Genomic DNA, 17,840 nt, shown 5'->3' on the forward strand with positions numbered 1-17,840 from the left:
CAGACAACAGATTGAGACGAGTGAAATGGACAAAAGAAAGTCATGTGAATCAAATCTGAAGTATAAAACCAACAAACTGCTTAAAAAACTAGTGCATGACCGCATATAAATTATAGTAAACTATTCCAGATGAATTGAATCTGCAGTAATACATCAGTGGCGGACAGAGTACTACAAACTGTACTAGACAACTAGATAAAAAGTATTAGAAAATGGTGAAGAGTGCCAGGTAAAATGATAAAATAGTAAAAGAGATGAAATGTGTAGAGGGGAGTAAAACCAGAGCATCAGGGTATGAAAATGAAAACAATCAAGAAACACATGAATACATGAACACATGAATACATTTATAAATGAGTAAATAAAATTCAATTAAAAGCCGAAGCAGTAGTCCTGACCCAAACCACAGCCAGGCGGTCAACAGTCAGCGCAAAAAAAACACAGAAAGCACTTTGAGGATGATTCGAGGTGGAAAAAAAAAAAAAAACGTAAACAGGCATGTAAACAAATTTGTGTGCAATATCTCAATAAAAATACGTTTGTGGAAAATGATGAGCGCCTTAGTTTTACCTCATGAAACACAGAGTGTAAACGTCACATGTTGTGTTCGGTGTTCATTCATTTGCTGCTCAAACACTTTGGGACACTTTGGCCGCTCCAGTCCTTTCAGAGTAAAGTGTGTTCCTGATTATTGCCCAGAGGAATGTGGAGACGCCGCTCACACACACACACACACACACACACACACACACACACACACACACCTCAGCGGTGCAACATCACAGCAAGATAAACAGTAAAGTGAGCCTGGCTGTATTTCCTCAGCTGCCTGCAGAGGGGCGGAGACGCGTTGGCAGGGGGTGAAGGTTCACCAGATACCAGCCTATCAGCCCTGCCGGGGGGAGGGGAGCAAAGGGTTAAAGGTGAAACTGTGGAGGTGGGGGAGGGGGCAGATGACGGGGCGTTCGGGGGCAGGTTATGCAAGCAAACTTGACTCAGTCGGGGTTTGCTGGCAGAAAAGTGGAACATCTGGGCTCCGTTTCCTGTCAGGAGGAACCAGCGAGGATGAAAAAAAAGAAAGAAGAGAGAGAAGCCCACACGGAGGGGTGAGGAGCAGCTGCGGGACCCTCCGCTGAGCCCCGCCCCGCCCCGCTCGACGCCCTCTACGCCTCATCGATTAGACTGACAGGATATTAAATAACCCAGGAAGAGTTTTAGGCTTTTATCAAGCCAAGATGTTGGCTACTGATTCCAGCCTCACTGAGGAGTTCACACCGTCCTCCTGTCCTCCGTTCATGTCTTTATGTAATACTTTTTTTTTTTTTTTGGCTGCTGATCTATGACAGCAAACCAGGGCCACTGTAGGGGAAAAAATTCTGGAGCTGGAGGAGGTGGGGGGAATATTAAAAAATAAATAAATAAATAAATTCATGCAATTAAAGTGGTAAATTTACGAGAAAAACTCTCAAATTTCTGAGGAAAAAAAACGTGAAAATTCTGTTATTATAAAGTCACAAATTTATGAGAAAAAACATGGACAAAAATCTTTTTTCTTATTCTTATACTTTCTTACACTCTTCTACCTCTAAAGGCTCCACATGAGCTTTCACTGTTTTTTTTCCTTGCAAATTTGTGACTGTATAATCTAAGAATTTTGATTTTTTTTTTTCCCCAAAATTTGACTTTTTTCTAATAAATTTTCAACATTAATCTTTTAGTTTTTTCTCACAAATTTGTGACTATATAATCTCAGAATCTTCAAGTTTTTTTTCTCATAAAATGAATTTTATGAACATAAATTCATAAAATTAGAAAACAGCCAGCAGCCTGCGCCCTGACAGATTCATGCGTGCACATTCACAGCAGACATGTTGGTCTTTGTTGATAAGCTCTCTTTGGTTTGAGCGTAAATGCACCAGATACAGAAATGCACCAACATGTCGTCCCGCGGGGTGTGCTGTGTTTCCTTGCAGGCGGGCCTCCGGAGCAGAATCCGTGTTTCACCGGCCGCCACGGCTGTGATAACAACGCCGTGTGCAGACCAGGTGAGGGCCTGCAGTTCAGCTGCGAGTGCACCGCTGGATTCACCGGAGACGGACGCTCCTGCTACGGTAAGAAACCCCTGCATGTTCACGTTCAGGGCCAAGGGGAAACAAAATGCTCGATAAATTCCATGTGGGAAACGTACCCTGGGGTTTGAACCATGTGAGTGTTGGACGGCTGGGATCGGTCATTTTAAGGATCATATTCTGTGTCAGTTTTCTGAATCTCCTAAATATGACCGTGTTCAATCCACCACCCAAGTTGTCAGACTGTCCTGCAGAGCTGTCTTGTCTTCAGGGTGGAAAAAGCCTCTGAAACAGCATGTAGATCATCACGGGACACTAACGTCCCTTTCACACCAACGATCAATAGCTGACTTTCCACTGTGGCGCCAAACGCAGCGTGCTGGTGCTGCCAAGGCCAGTTGTGTTTCCATGGTCCCCTCCGGTCTCTGCTGGCTCCTCGGTGGGGCTGTCCCGGCCAGTTTCCAGCTGCTGAGGGCCCAGAGCTAAGGCTGGTGGGCGGGGCTTACCTGGCTGTGGGCGGGGAGACGGTGCAGCTGATCAGTACAGATGTCAGCACAGCAGCTCGCTTTGGAGCAGAAAAATGGAGGACTAGCGGCAGTCGTGGTCAAACGAGGACATCAGGGCTCTGCTCGCTGTCTGGACAGAGGACAATGTCCAACGCCACTGAAAAAAACCTGAATAAGCTGAGGTCTTAGCCCGAGGCTGGTAAAGCACACAACGCACAAAGTGGCATCCAGCGGAAAATAATCCGGTGGTCTGTAGTTCTGCAGGAGTTAGTTGGTTCCAGGTCTGCAGACGTGATCCCCTCGCCTCCTACTTCCCATTGGCTGCATGGACGGGGTGAGTCTGCGGGGCATTCGGTGAAAACATTGGTGGTTTTTCCTCTCACGGCTGGAGGCTTGAGGACCGTGAACACCGTCTGGCTCAAAGACAGCCCTCGCTTGCCGTGGTACAACAGTGGAAAGAGTGGACGTGGAGCAGTGGAAGCTAATGTATAGTCCATGCTTAAAGCGCAGGTCCAGCACATCAATGGACCCTTCCTCACCACATCCCAAGTCACAGTCAGGCCCCGTCCACACCGGGCAGTAAAACGTGTTCGATCGATTGGACGGACAGCTCGATGGTGTGAATGCATTGAAGACGCACTGAGATCCGGTTGCTCAGACCACATTCAGAGGTGGTCCGGGCCACAGGAATGTGTTGGTGAATGCGTTCTGTTGAAGGACTGCGATGTGGCAAATGTGTCCACAACATGGTCAAATTGGGCCTTGAAAAACTTGCTAACAACAGGTACCAAAAACCTCAGAAAAAGAAGTGCCAAAGTCTTCAGTCGGGCTTGAGTAAGGATGCACAAGAGTCAGGCAGGGTGCGGAGTCTGCAGGCTTTATTTTCTGTTAAAGATCTTCAACAGGAGTCCTCCCAGGAGCAGTCCCTTGAGAGAACTGACTTGAATTCACTCTTTTTTTTTTTTTTTATTTGATTTGTGTAGAGGGCCCTCTCGGTTTTGACACCGGAGCTGAGGAACAACCCTCTATCCATCCTTTTTGGACTATTTTCCGGGCTTAAAATAATGGCGTCATTGGGACTTTCCCCTGGATGCCGCCATGTCTTCCTAGACCAGTCCTGACCGGTTCAAACCAACTCAGACTAGCTCAACACAAGTTCAGACCGAGTTCAGACTAAGTTCAGACCAAGTTCAAACTATCCCTGACATGATTATATTCAGGCCCGATCTTAACTTTATCTCTTTTAAAACGTTCTTTTCATGCAAACAAACCTTATTTTTGGTTAAATCACATAACAGTCTTGATTATTTAGCTTATATATTATTACTGCTTGCTGCCTTTTGATTAAAATAGCTTCCACAACCGCCCATTCAACTAACATCCACTTTTTATTTTAATTTATATGCAATGCCAGTAAAGGCTATTCTGATTCTGATTCTGTGTAAGCGCAAGTACGGATTCATTCATGCACCAGTGGCATCATATGAAAGTGTGTGACAAGAAGAAGCAACAACAGGCAAAATTTAACTTCCAGCCGACGAGGCGCAGGGAGTACATTGCTGCCTCCTGCCGGTTAAAAACAGCGATGGATTTGGTCTTTGTAGATGGAAATGATGTTCAAACCAGAGAAGACAGAGGCCGGTTAGCACAGGTAGATTTCTGCTGGAGAAACCTGATCGCTGTCACCATGGAAACCCTCGCTCACGCATTTCTGAACGTTTTTTTTCCGAGTGAGCATGTGCAGGAAGAGAGACGTTCAGAACGCTTGTTGAAGTTTTGTACCTTCACATTTTTCTTTTCCCAACACATCAGCCCATTCTACAGGCTGTGATGGTAACATTATCATCATCTGTACATTTTTTTTCCTTCCCATCATCCTCTCTGTCGTGGTCAGATATTGACGAGTGCCGGGAGACGCCTCAGGTCTGCGGGGCCAACGCCGTCTGCAGCAACCAGCCTGGAACCTTCCGCTGCCAGTGTGCCAGCGGCTTCGTGTTCGCCAGCGACGGCAGGACCTGTGTCGGTATGTCCCAACACGCATGTGTGTGTGTGACTGTGTGTGTGTGTTCACAGCTGTGTAGGGGGGCGGAGTGTGTAGTGTGTGTGATACTTTGTTTGAAGAGTCCCCTGTCGCACGTACAGATGTTCTGAGAGCCGCAAACGGAAATAAACAATGAAAGTTTTGTGTGACTGTAAATGGAGAGGGGCCAGTGTGTGTGTGTGTGTGTGTGTGTGTGTGTGTGTTGTAAGGAGGTGATGTAAAGGACCAGCACTGTTCACTGAGAAGAAATTCCCACGCCACAGAGCAGAGTCAGAGGGAATGTGCAGGCATTATTCTTGCTGATGTTGTTGATTCACACCAGGACTTACAGAGTCATTTCATAATCTTACAACTCGTGATAAGTTGACCTTCCACTTCCACATCTCTGACAGCGACGGTCCTATCCTCAGATCAGTGTGTGTGTGATGGTGTGTGTGTCTCCTCTCTCCCTCCCAGCGGAGAGCCGGCCAGTCGATCACTGCCAGAGAGGAAGCCACGACTGCGACGCTCCTGATCGCGCTCGCTGCAGCTACGTCGGAGGCTCCGCCTACGTCTGCTCCTGCCTGCCGGGCTTCCTGGGCGACGGCCGCGTCTGCCAGGGTGAGCCTCAGCGACGCCTCACTCCCTCCGAGCACACCTTCACCTCAGGACGTACACTCCTGTCAGTGTGTGTTAATCTGTAACACTTGCTGGTGGCTGCAGAAACTGGACAAACCGTCTCACAGCCGGTGTCTCACGGTCATTTGAACTGACCGTGCAGCACGAGCACAGAGCCTTGAAACTCTGAAACATTTTTTTTTTCCTGAGAAACAACAGGGGAGCTCAGTTACTTTCCCCTGAAAAAGTGGAGATTAAAAAGTTTGACAGTTAATTCCAGAAGTACCAAAAAAACAGCAAAGATCTAAATTCAGCAGGGTCATCAGAAGACTTTAACAAATCTCCATCACACACAGAGGATCCCAGTCCAGACTAAATGCACGGACAACAGCCTAATCTCATTGGATGAAATCTGATCAGGACGAACAAAACAACCAATCACCTTTAGGAAGCGTCATAACCTCAGTCCACTCACATCTTGTGCACACACACGTGCACACTGGTTAAACTCTGCCTAGCCAACCTTAATGACAGTAATTTATCTTAACTTATTGTCAAAGTCATTTTTTACATTTTTGGCTCACAGGTTAGAGGACTACTGCATTGTTTTGGGCAAAATCGCCTTTGTCCGACTGACCCAGACTGACTCAAGATGTTCAATACCATTTTCACCTCTGTACGTCCGTATCATGTGCATTTCAAATCCATGCTGGGCAAATCAGATGCTTCAGAGCTGCTGTAAGGTTTGTTTTTCCACTTTGACAGTGCCAGGCTAACGACTCCCATAGATTTCAAGTCTTTATGCTAAGCTAACAGGAAATGCTACCCATAGGAGCTGAACCACTGGACGTACAGAGGTGGAAATGATCTCCAACCTCTGGTCTCAGTCTGGGGAAGTCGGAACAAGGGGATTTTGCCCAAAACATTGGAGGATTCATTTAAGGTGCAGGGCTAGGCATTAGTTGGTTATGGCTAAGATCAGGGAAAGGCTGTAGAGAATTAAGGTGCATTAGGTCATGCCTTCAGGCACAGGCAAAAGCATTTGAGTAAAAATCATGGCAGTGCCACTTTTTACATGTCAACTTGCAGAATTACATCCATGCTGTCACAGAAACAAGAGAGGCGTTCACTGTCCTCGCTGTAACTCAGTAACTCGGCACTACAGGGACAGGAAATTCTTCCACCTGCACAGGAACTGCAGACGTCGTCCTTCCAGCTGTGCAGCTCATCACTCAGCTCTGTGCATTATGGAGGAACTCCAGAGGGAAAACAGCGTGAGCGTCCCTCCAGTTGTTCCTCTCTGTCACTTTAACAACAGAAGCTGCAGCAGCCGTGTTATATATATTTATCACACAGCTGTAATTTTGGTCTTCATCTTGTTCTCACTCGAGCTGCACATTTCCAGTCACTTGTGCGCCGAGTGTGTTTTGTGGAGCTGTTAAATAGCTAACGTGTGATTTCAGAAATACACAGGGGACCGACAGAGAGAAAACAAGAATTCAGCCCTGCGTTCCTTTTGTTTTTGTGATCAAATCTTTTATTGTTTTGCTCCAGCAGAGCGGTTTTACAGGCTCCGAGAACCAGATATCCCTGGGATTTGCCGCAGTATTGTGCATACATGCCCTCTGTGTATGAATATGGTACATACAGAACATTAATACCATATGTAGATACTGGCGGAGTGGAGTAACCCCAAACTGCCTGAAGAGTTTAGTAAACTCTGATTTGGATCATTAAATTTGCTGTTACGCAGCTTCAAGTTTTTTAAAAAAAGCAGTTCAGTTCATTTCAATACAAGTTTTTGTCTTTGAACAACAAAATGTTAGCAAACACATTTTTCCATATTTTAGGAGAGTGCTTCATACATACATGTTATAATTCTTGCCCCCAAAACCACAGGAGGGTGATATGATGGATTCATCTCATTACATCTCATTTGTCCATCATTTGTATCGCTGATGTTGCTGGAAATATTTTTAACTCCAGATTTGTTGATTTTTGTGTTGAGTGTGTACACACCAGCAGAAACGATCTGCTCTCCAAAGGCTGAAACTCCAGCACTTTTTCCTGCCCAAACCAAAATTCCCTTGGGGGACAATAAAGTTAATCTGAATCTGAATCTGAGGCCATGATGTCACTATGAACATTTTCATTTTTCAAGGCTGCAAATAGTATATGAACGAATACAAACCACTTTTCCTTGATCTAGATGGAAATCATCAGGAAGTCAAGGAAAGATATGAAGGAAAGTTCATACGGTCTTAGGAAAGGGCACGAGAATCCGACTGCATAATTAGGCCTATGTGACGTGGATGTCACTGACGTGGGTTTGCTGTGGTTAAGCTACAATTTTCCGAAAATGGACTACAAAAAGCTCATCTTAAGCCGGGTATGCACTGTGTGGTTTTGGGCCGTCCCAGATGAAAGATGACCAACATGGAAGAAACGTGGCGTTACCTTTTGTCGTGGCTCCAAACAGCGGTGAGAGAGATTCACAGGCGGCCGTCGTCACGCAGCCACAAATACCCTGGCACAAAATTCTGGCAGTGTCAGAAATTTCAGATAACCATCTCATAATGTGGCCGCTGCTATGACCTGCGTCTCTTAACCAACCAATAGGAATGCAGCATAAATTAGCATCACTGGAGCTAAACCCAGCGATGGAAGTGAAACGAGCAAAATGAAATGTTTGGGATTCCAACAAAGAAGAAGATGAGCAGGTCCACATTCTCCTCCTCCTCTTCTATGGATTTTGTCCGAACACAGTAATATCACTTAATATTAATACTTAATATTAACACATTAACATCGCTATTGCAAGGCTCCAGTGCAGAGTGATCACGTACGCCGATGATGCTCTCTTGTATATTAACGTCATAGCCAATAAGATTCAGTTGCTGTGATCATCATACAGTCACCATACATCAAAGTTGATGTTGTAAAAGAGGAAGACTTTCTGAATATTCAGATTGTGATTTGTGCTGACTTCAGTGTGTGTGTGTGTGTGTGTGTGTTGGGGCTCACCTCTCTCCTCTCTGCTCTTCCTGTCTTCTGCTCAGACGTGGACGAGTGTCGTCAGGATCGATGCCACCGAGACGCCATCTGCTCCAACACTCAGGGCTCCTTCGTCTGTCAGTGCCAGCCCGGTTTCCACGGCAACGGCTTCCAGTGCAGCCCCACGACCACAGGTAGGTAAAACTGACACGTCTCACCTGGAGCTCAGTGTACTGGAGTGGAAACCAGCCAACAGGAAGTGGAGCAAAAACACTTTTTACAGGTTAATGCAGCGAGAATTCAACCCTCTGAAAGGAACCAGCCTTCACAATGAACTGCTTTTACTTTTTACAGTTAAGCCCAAATAAATAAAAAAAGATATTTTCCCACTTCACCCTATAGGCCAGTCTGTCCATGCAGATCATTTTTGTGTGATTTGGTGAGGTTTCCAGTCTGGATCTCTTCATCCCAGTACAATGGTGCTTGATGGGGATTTTTTTTTTGGGGGGGGTAACACTTTACAATAACAGTACAACAATTAACGTTAGTTAATGCTGTAATAAACATTAAGTAACAGGTAATAAACATTAAGTAACAGTTAACTAACCGTTAACTAATGTGTCTAAGAATCATTTACTAATGCTGTTCATGCTAAGGTATTAATTTATATGTTATTTAAGGGTTATTGTAGGTATTATTAACATTAGTTAATGCCATAATAATCATTAACTAACAGTTAATTAACCATTACAGCATTAACTAATGTTAATTGTTGTACTGTTATTGTAAAGTGTTACCTTTTTTTGTTTGGAAATGAAATTGTCAAAAATGTACATGTGAAACTGAGCAGCAGCAACCGCTCTTCCCAAAAACAATGACACATATAGGCGACATAATCCACAGCCTCTGGGACAAAGAGTTTTGCTGGGAACTATTTCCTGCCAAAGAACATTGGCAAACTGTATCCATCCGCCCCCGAGGAGTATGAGGTAAAGGTGCATAGATACAGTTTTCCAGTGTTCTTTTGCAAATCTGGTCACACTGTTGGAAATTTGGATACACCTTTTGCAAATATCACGTTACATGTGTGTAGTAACAAAGTCCAGATTTGGTGTTGACAGCTCCCATTCTGAGTGTGTGTAACCGCATGAAGGCGATTCAGAGCCTGGAGCTCCCTGAGATTCCTTAGATAAACGTTTGGTTAAATAATTTATCGATTGATTTTGATTTTCTTTGCCTGCCACTTCTGGTAAATAAGCAGCAAAACCTCTGGTGATAAAATTTCCTCGATCAGCACAACTTTAATTCCAGCCTGCTGGTGAAAATCTGTCGCAGTTTGTGCTTCATGTTTCTGTTTAAGTTTGATTTATGTGTTGACTCTTTTTTTTTTTTTTTTTTTTTAAACCACAGCTGCACTTATATCGCAAAGCTCTGGACATGCAAGTCATTTAAAGTAAAAAAAAAAAGAAAAAGTTTTTATATATACAGGCAGCTTTCACAGTGGTTCTCTGTGGTTTGGATGAGGCTCTGTGTTGCAGGAAGCCGTGTGGGTGGCAGAGAGAGACTGTCTCTTAACCGCCTGAGGGAGGATTTACACAGATTTCACAGGCACATTAAAGGTGTATACATTCTCTGCAGAGTAAATGCTGTCAGATAATTCGGCTCGGGGCTGTATGGGATGAAGTGTAAATAAATGAGCTGAGTGAAGGATGTTAGTGAAGCTGTTAGCAGAGTGAAGTCAGACTCAACAAACACTAATGACGCACGGCGGCTGCGCTCGCTCTGCCGGCCTTCCACACTTCAAGGCTGCTCTTATCTCAGGGCTTTGTGTGACTGCTCTTATCTGTCATGCGAGCTATTTGGATGGGTGCTGTGGGTGTCTGGCGCCCGTGGGCGACGACAAGCCAGAGAATCCCCTGAAATGTCTTGGAGGGTTCACGTTATCAACTATTTTCCACCGCTGATTCACTCATAACTTTTACCAACACGGTACAAATACGCCAAGACATCTAGAGAAATTAATTTATAGGTTTGGTTTAAAAACATACAGTGATGATGTTGCTGTGATATTGATTTGTAAATAAATACACGGAGACATCTCATTTCAGGAGAAAGGTGAATGCCAAAGTAACTGAAATGTGTTGCAAAAAAAAAGCCAGGAGAGGTGCAGGTACTAAAACATTATTACAGATTGTGGTTCATGTTGGTATCAAATAAAAGTTACACATGGTATTAAAGCCTGTAACTTCATGTAAATCCCTTTTGAAAACCTATTTTTTTAAACCCTCCTATATGATTTGGTCTTACTGTTTGTGGCCCTCCTAGCGACCGGGGCCTCAGGATGGATAAAAAACTGTCGGGCAGATTTTCTTGAAATTTGGAGAGCGCATTTATCCTCCTCAGAGGACGGACCCTGTCAATTTTAGTGACCTCATGACCTTCCTCTAGCACCAGCCTCAGACTAAAATGTCAAGCTATATACTAAATAATTTCAGTGGATTGGCATGATATTTGCAAAGCGCATTCATGCTCCCCAAAGGAAGATTCCTCTTGATTGTGGTGAGCCTGTGACCTTTAATGTCGCACAAAACGTCAGATTTGATACCTCAAACCCTACGAGGCAGATTTCCAAGAAACTGGTTGCATGCAGTTTATCAGTTTCCTCTAGCACCATCACACTGCCATGTCATGATGATATTTTAAAGTCTGTCGGGCAGATTAACATTTAATTTGGAAAAGCACATCCATGCCACTCAGAGAAAGCATTCGGTCAACGCCAGCGCCACCCTCAGGCCAAACATTTGACTTGATTCAACATATCTTTGAATGTAACGGACGGACCGCCATGCATGTTGAAGGTGGACTTGTCCCAGGAAATTTCAGTCAGGTTTCCTCTCCAGGCTTTCTGACTGAATACATCGTCTTTAGCTTGGAAAGCCCAGCAGGCCGTGCAGCGCTGGTTGTTGTGTGGATTACAGATGGAGTTGTCTCCTCGGTGTCAGCTGCAGGCTTGTTGCTTGACGTGCTGCAGATGAGCCTCTGTGGTTTGGCTCGGGCCCAACCTGAAGCGTCTGTGCTCTGATTCCAGGTGTCGGCAGGCTAATTACAGCTCCTTCGCTCCGCTCTGCAGTTTTGTCATATTTTCATCTTTTTTACGACCTGCCTCAGCTCAGAAAGGCATCATTTGGTGTCCTTTGTCTCTTCTGAAGCCATCACCGACCCCATTTCCATCTGATTTGACGTGTGACAGCGACCCGTCAGACGCTGCTTTGATCTGCGTCCCCTCGCGGCTCAGAGGTCGTCCTTCTTTTGGTCTCTCTTTCCTCTTAATGTCTGTGTTGATTGTTGAGAGCAGACGTGGCACTCTGTGTGCTAGACGGCATTGTTCAGGCTGGTTTGTGGTTTGCCACACAGACACCCTTCAGGATAAGAGTGTTGCTCTTCCAGATGTCACTGCAAGAAAACATCAGAAGCCTCATCCTCAGAGCTCAAATCCAGTTTTTCTTCAAACAAGGTCAAAAAAATCTGCCAGTGGGATGAGATAATCCCACGTTTCAACACTAATCAACTTCCTTCCTGAATTTCCTTGAATTAAGTGTCATTTTCTTGATCCTAGTGGCTGATCTGTCTCATTCTGCCTTGTTTCAACACATTTAAACTGGTTCCAAGTATTTTTTACCTTGTTTGATGATTTTAACACTGAAAATGAGACTAAATGGCATGTTAGCATGGACATTTTTTTTTTTTTTACAGAGTATAGCAATTTATGTAACCACAAAGATGAGCATCCCAGTGTGGAATCCCCTGCTTCTCGTTAATCTGTGTTGATCTCGGGCTGCCACGTACGATAATTGTTGTGCTTGCAGGCAAAGAAATTTAAATTAAATGCAGCATGAAACCACACCAGTGTGGGAAAACCATACAGCGAAAATATTTACAGTCAAAGCTTCACTTATGCAGGGAATCACACTGACAGCAAGCTCGCTTTGTCAGGAGAACAAACAAGCTTTTTTTTTTTTCTCATCCTTTTGGAGAAAATGATGTTTATCTCTATAGCCTGACGCTGCCTCATTCTGTCACATTTTACCTTCATGAAACAAACTGCAGCTCCCGTGGTTGAATGCTGACTTTAGGCACGATGCCAGAACAAACAGACAAATTAAATTGTGAACTCAAGGTGCTGTGATAACCTGGGCAGCAGGGGTGGAAATCCCATTTCATTTCAATAAACAGCAACATTTCAGAGAGTAATTCCAGGGGGGGGACATAAAAAAAAATGTCTGACACTACTGTACCTCCCTCTTTCTCTCTTACGCTCCTTTGAAACTTGCCGTACAGCGTTGAGCCCTCAGCATGTTCATATGTTTTAAATAACGCTATTAAAAGCAATAATCCTCTAACCAAATTTCTTTGCTCACTGTTCTATTTCCACTACAGTCCATCAAAGAAGCTTTACAGGAACTGGAAACTCAAAATAAGCTCTAGAGGAAATACCTTGAATAATCCAACTACATCAAACTGTTCTTCAAAAAACAGATTTATTGTCGTGTCAACAGAAAACAAAGCAAGATATGGCATCAAATAGTGACATACAGTATATGTTTGAGCTGTACACTGTCCCTTTTAGATCAAATAAGAAAATTAAATGAAACTATGCCACAAAATAATGCAACTTAAAATGTACAGCCCTTATACATTTAAATTATAAAGTGTAGGCTAACTGTGGGCCTACAACATCAAACTCAAAGTACAAATAGCCTACTTTAAATTAAAAAAAAAAATAGATATCTATCTAGAGACAAACTCAAAATATCAGTAAAATATGAACTATTTCTGACATTAATATCCTGACAGACTTTTTGAAAGACTAAAAAGCTCAGTATTTGCTCCTCCTGTGGTCTGTCCTCTCTCTCCCTCACTGTGCTGCACTCGCTTGAGCTTGGAAACAATCATTAGCTCATAACTTTTTAACACTTAAAAACACACTCTTTTACATTTATAATTAGCACCGCTTGCATTGTGCTTTCATTGAATATTACTACATTATTCAAAATTATTTATTACAGTGGGATTTCTGCCTATGCTGGGCATCCTTCAGCAGAAAGGGACACAGCTCATTATAATTCACAGCAGTTAAATATTTGCTCCATATGTTCCTACACTAACAGTGTCTAAATATCTATGTATATGTACAGTGGTGGAAAAAAGTTTTTGGACACCCTTAAAATTTTGCATAATCTCAAATATTATCATGAAATATTTGTGGAAAAATCTTCTTTGTGTTTCAAAAGGTGTGGCTGCATTAGACAGATACAAACAAATACAAATTCTATTTTTTTGTTTATTGTTTACAAGAAAAACTAACCAAACTAAATAGTTGACAGTGTAATCTTTCTCTTCAGGCGTGTTTCCTGCGTTAGGTTCCTTGTTTTAGCCATTTTTGTGTCTGAAGAACTTTCAGATGTGCTGCTTTATATAGACACCAAGCTTGGCAACAAAAATTGTATCTTTTAATAAAAAGAACGACCTTCATCATTGGTACCAAAATGACCCAATACTCAAAATTTCTTCTGTATTTTTATGGAACCAATCAATTTGAAGTTTTTAATGGCTTTTTTAAGGATTTGTTTAGTATTTTGGCTGTGACTGTACTAAAAGAAATTGCACTTGAAGACCTCAGAGTGATTTGTTAATGCAATATTTCACAAATGCATGGGGTGTCCAAAAACTTTTTTCCATCACTGTATGTCTGACTGGTCCTGTCTGTGTCTCCAGAGCGGCAGCAGACTCAGTGTGAGCGTCACCGAGCGAGCGCCCAGGCCGCCTCCGCCTCCTCCTCCAACACCGGCCTGTTCTCCTTCTTCCGGCCGCGTCCCGCCGTCGGTCAGTACGTCCCGCAGTGCGACGAGCGCGGCAGCTACGAGCCCACGCAGTGCCACGGCAGCATCGGCCAGTGCTGGTGTGTGGACGCCGCCGGGCAGGAGATCCCCAACACCCGCACCGGGCCAGGCAGCCGGCCGCTGTGTGAGTAACCAAACGCCACCTGTTGTCATGGTTACTGGAAAGAAGTGATGAATTGCACATTAGTGGTCTGTATGGAAGGAGCTCACAAAATGAAATGATAAAAATATAGTTTAAAAAAAGGTGACTAAAGATAAAAGACCATTTTCACCAGCACCACCGCACATGAACAACACATTTGTATCATTGTCACAGGTATTGAGCAGACGGTGACTCCGCCCCCCGTGGGTCCGACGCCGCGGCCGGACATTAGCCCCGCCCCCCCGGGGACACACCTGCTGTTCGCCCAGAGCGGGAAGATCGAGCTCGTTCCTCTGCAGGGAGACGGCATGAAGAAGGACGAGGCCAAGGCTCTGCTGCACATCCCTGTGAGGCTGCAGCTTCACACACACACACACACACGCACGCACGCACGCACACACGCACACACACACACACACACACACATTGGTTTTACTATATTTGTATTAAGTTGCATTCATTCTGTACAGCCTTTCCCTAATCTTAGCCATAACCAACCAATGCCTAACCCTAACCCTTATCCTTAACTTAACGTAACCCTAACCCTTATCCTTACCTTAACCGTAACTTCAACCAATAAGCCAAAATTAACTTTTTTCCTTTGTGAGGACGCCGAAATGTCCTCACAACCTGAATTATCCTCACTAAACAGAACATCCACTGTCGAAGGGGTAGGAAACTAAAATACGTAATTTCCCATTAAAATGTTTTATTTTGTTGGTTGGCATGACTGAGTTAATAACCCATCCTGAAAACTCCTCTGAGAAAAAAAAAACTTATATTCTCTGAGATTAAAGTGGCAAATTTATGAAAAAAAAAATCACAAATTTATAAGGAAAAAAAAAAAAAAATCGAAAATGTGTTTTCTTCTAAATAGGCCCATGTCCTGGCTCTTAGAGGGTTCTTCAAAGTCCAGATGCCTGTTATAAACTTGTGATTCTGGGCTAAAATCAGCAGGATCTCCTTGTTCCTAAATCCCACGTCAAAGTAGGATTTGCTGAGGAGATCAGCTGCAACGTCAAAGTTTACCGTCCCTTTAAAAGCAACATCCACCATGAACATATGAATGGAGAGTCATGACTTGGGTTACGCTGCACACAGAGAAAGTTTGAGGATTTGAAACAGACGTGAGATGAACCGGCTTTTTGAAACCTTGGTTCTCCATGACGTTAAAACTTTTTCTCATTGGACTTTTAAGACCACTCAGGGTGAGCTAACTGGTACAAAATATATCGTTTTTGGGTGAAATATCCCTTTAAGATGGACTTTAATCACCTAAACCTAATCCTAATTTTAATCTTAACCATAAATTCAAGTCTTATTGCTGAAATAGCCTCCTGTAGAAGTGAGAACTGGTGGAAATATCTTCTCTTGGGAATATTTTTTTCTTTTCAAGGACATGTGGTCCCCATACGTTTTGACACAGGGCACACACACACACACACACACACACACACACACACTCAGCGTCACAGTTGCCTCCTCAGACTTGTTAATGATTTTGGTTGAACCACTTCAGAGCGGCTGTGGTTCCCCTGAAACAATCCTCTCATTGTGTCTCAGCGATGTTCAGCATCAAAACTCGACTGGAATCTTTTCTCCTCCCGATGTAAAGATCCACGCAGCCTGGCCCATGAATTTCTTCCATTTTTTAAAAATTCCCACGAGTCCCCTCCAACACAACAGGCCTAATGTGCTGCAGCTGAACACGACACAAAGCTGTCCCGTCAGACCAGACCGGGCGTTTCTCTGCGGACAACAGCCTCTTTGAAAGTGACTGACGTCTCGTGGATTTTCCCACACGAGCGCTCGGCTCTGACCTCGGGCCCGGCGTCACGTCTGTGTCTCTTCCTGTGTGTTTCCTCAGGACCGGGTGGTGATCGGCGTGGCTTACGACTGCGTGGAGAAGATGGTTTACTGGACGGACATCACCGGGCCGGCCATCAGCAAGGCCAGCCTGAACGGAGGAGACACCATCCCGGTCATCACCACAGGTACACGGCTGTCCCGGCAACACCTGAACTCACCACACACTTGAGAACACAGGAAGCCTGAGTGTGTGTTCAACACCGACCCTGTTCTGCCAGCACCTGATGCGTCCCCAGTGCATCTTGAGATCCGGTTGCTCAGGACATTCAGCCCTTACGAAACAGCAGCAGTATATTGGAAAATATCATGTGATCTACTAGATAATACATTTCCATATATGGGAACTAGTCTTTATATTTTCCAATACACTGAAATGTATGCATAGACCATACATGTCTATATATTGATACATATAAAAAAAATTATTGCAATCAAGACCAAAAACAGCACTATATTTTTACATGTAATAGTTTGTCTTTATATGTTCAAATATACTGCAATATATGCATATACCATGTATGTATATATATCGCAACATATATAAAAATATATTGGGATGTTTTTTTGGACCATGCATGGCATATATCTACATACATATATACTACGTACATATATTTCTAATACATGTTCCCATATAATTGGAAAGTCATAGATCATGTATGTTTAAATATATGTACCCAGTATTCATCACATATAAATCTAAATACATTATGGAGGATATTTATAAATATAAATTATGGGATATAAACACATATATATTCACATGCAATATATTGTAATATCTGAAATGCATAATTACTTATGTATTATTCCATATATTGAAATACATTACAATATATTGATGCTATATATAAATATATTGCATTAATATGTTTCACCAATATATTATTCCATGTATTGCTAAGACATTTTCAAATATAAAATATATTTCCATATATTGTAATTCCACATATTAAATGTAATATATTCTAATATATTACCATATAGTTAATTTAATACATTGGTAAATATATTTTCTTTCCGTAAGGGAGAGGCCTGGGATGCTTCTGTCTGCGTCTCTTTAGAGGTGTAAACAGACGTGTCTGTAGGACCGCCCACTCACCTGACGTCCAACCCGACACCGGCCAGACCAGCACTTTTCCAACAGATAAACCATCCTACCTGGTTCTACCCCACCTGCACATTCAAACGTTCACATTCAGCGTCAGGTTCACGTTGATTTACCCACCGCAGCGCAGAACCCGACCCTTAAAAACCCGCTGGTATAATTAGATAATCTCAACCTGGACCAACGTGACCCAGTTGACCCTGACTAACACCTGACAAGTTTTAAGAACGGGTTTCCACTTTTGCCGTGTGTTTTGAGCAGAAAATGAAAGAAAGCAAACAAACTCAGTTAATTTGCCTCATCAAATTATTTGTCTCTATATGGTGGGAGGTGCATTTGCTGCGTCCATGCCGTTATAATAATGAGAAACTGCTTACCCACAATAGACTATTTCTGTATCAGGTCATGCGTCTTAAGGCTTTCAGACAGATCTACATCATCATCATCATCATAATAATATTTATTTACACAGCACTTTATAAAAAAAAAAAAAAAAACTGTTGAGTTTCACAACAAAGTGGAATGGAAATATATGAAAATAACTGCAGTTGGGATACGGGATGATTTCTTGTATTTCTGTAAGAGGACTTCAAACAACATCATTTGGCAGGAGA

General features: G+C 43.2%; 1 protein-coding gene across 1 annotated transcript in view; it reads left to right on the top strand.

Annotated features, from left to right (window-relative positions):
• LOC115370333 (nidogen-1-like) overlaps positions 1-17,840 on the top strand; it is a 46,646-nt gene that overhangs the window by 23,760 nt on the left and 5,046 nt on the right. Inside the window, exons 9-15 of the mRNA XM_030067702.1 lie at positions 1,974-2,111; positions 4,470-4,598; positions 5,073-5,216; positions 8,273-8,401; positions 13,983-14,231; positions 14,424-14,596; positions 16,117-16,243. Coding sequence (XP_029923562.1) covers positions 1,974-2,111; positions 4,470-4,598; positions 5,073-5,216; positions 8,273-8,401; positions 13,983-14,231; positions 14,424-14,596; positions 16,117-16,243 — 1,089 coding nt within the window. The remainder of the gene's footprint in view (positions 1-1,973; positions 2,112-4,469; positions 4,599-5,072; positions 5,217-8,272; positions 8,402-13,982; positions 14,232-14,423; positions 14,597-16,116; positions 16,244-17,840) is intronic.

This window comes from Myripristis murdjan, chromosome 1 (assembly GCF_902150065.1).
Source record: "Myripristis murdjan chromosome 1, fMyrMur1.1, whole genome shotgun sequence".
Lineage (NCBI taxonomy): Eukaryota > Metazoa > Chordata > Actinopteri > Holocentriformes > Holocentridae > Myripristis > Myripristis murdjan.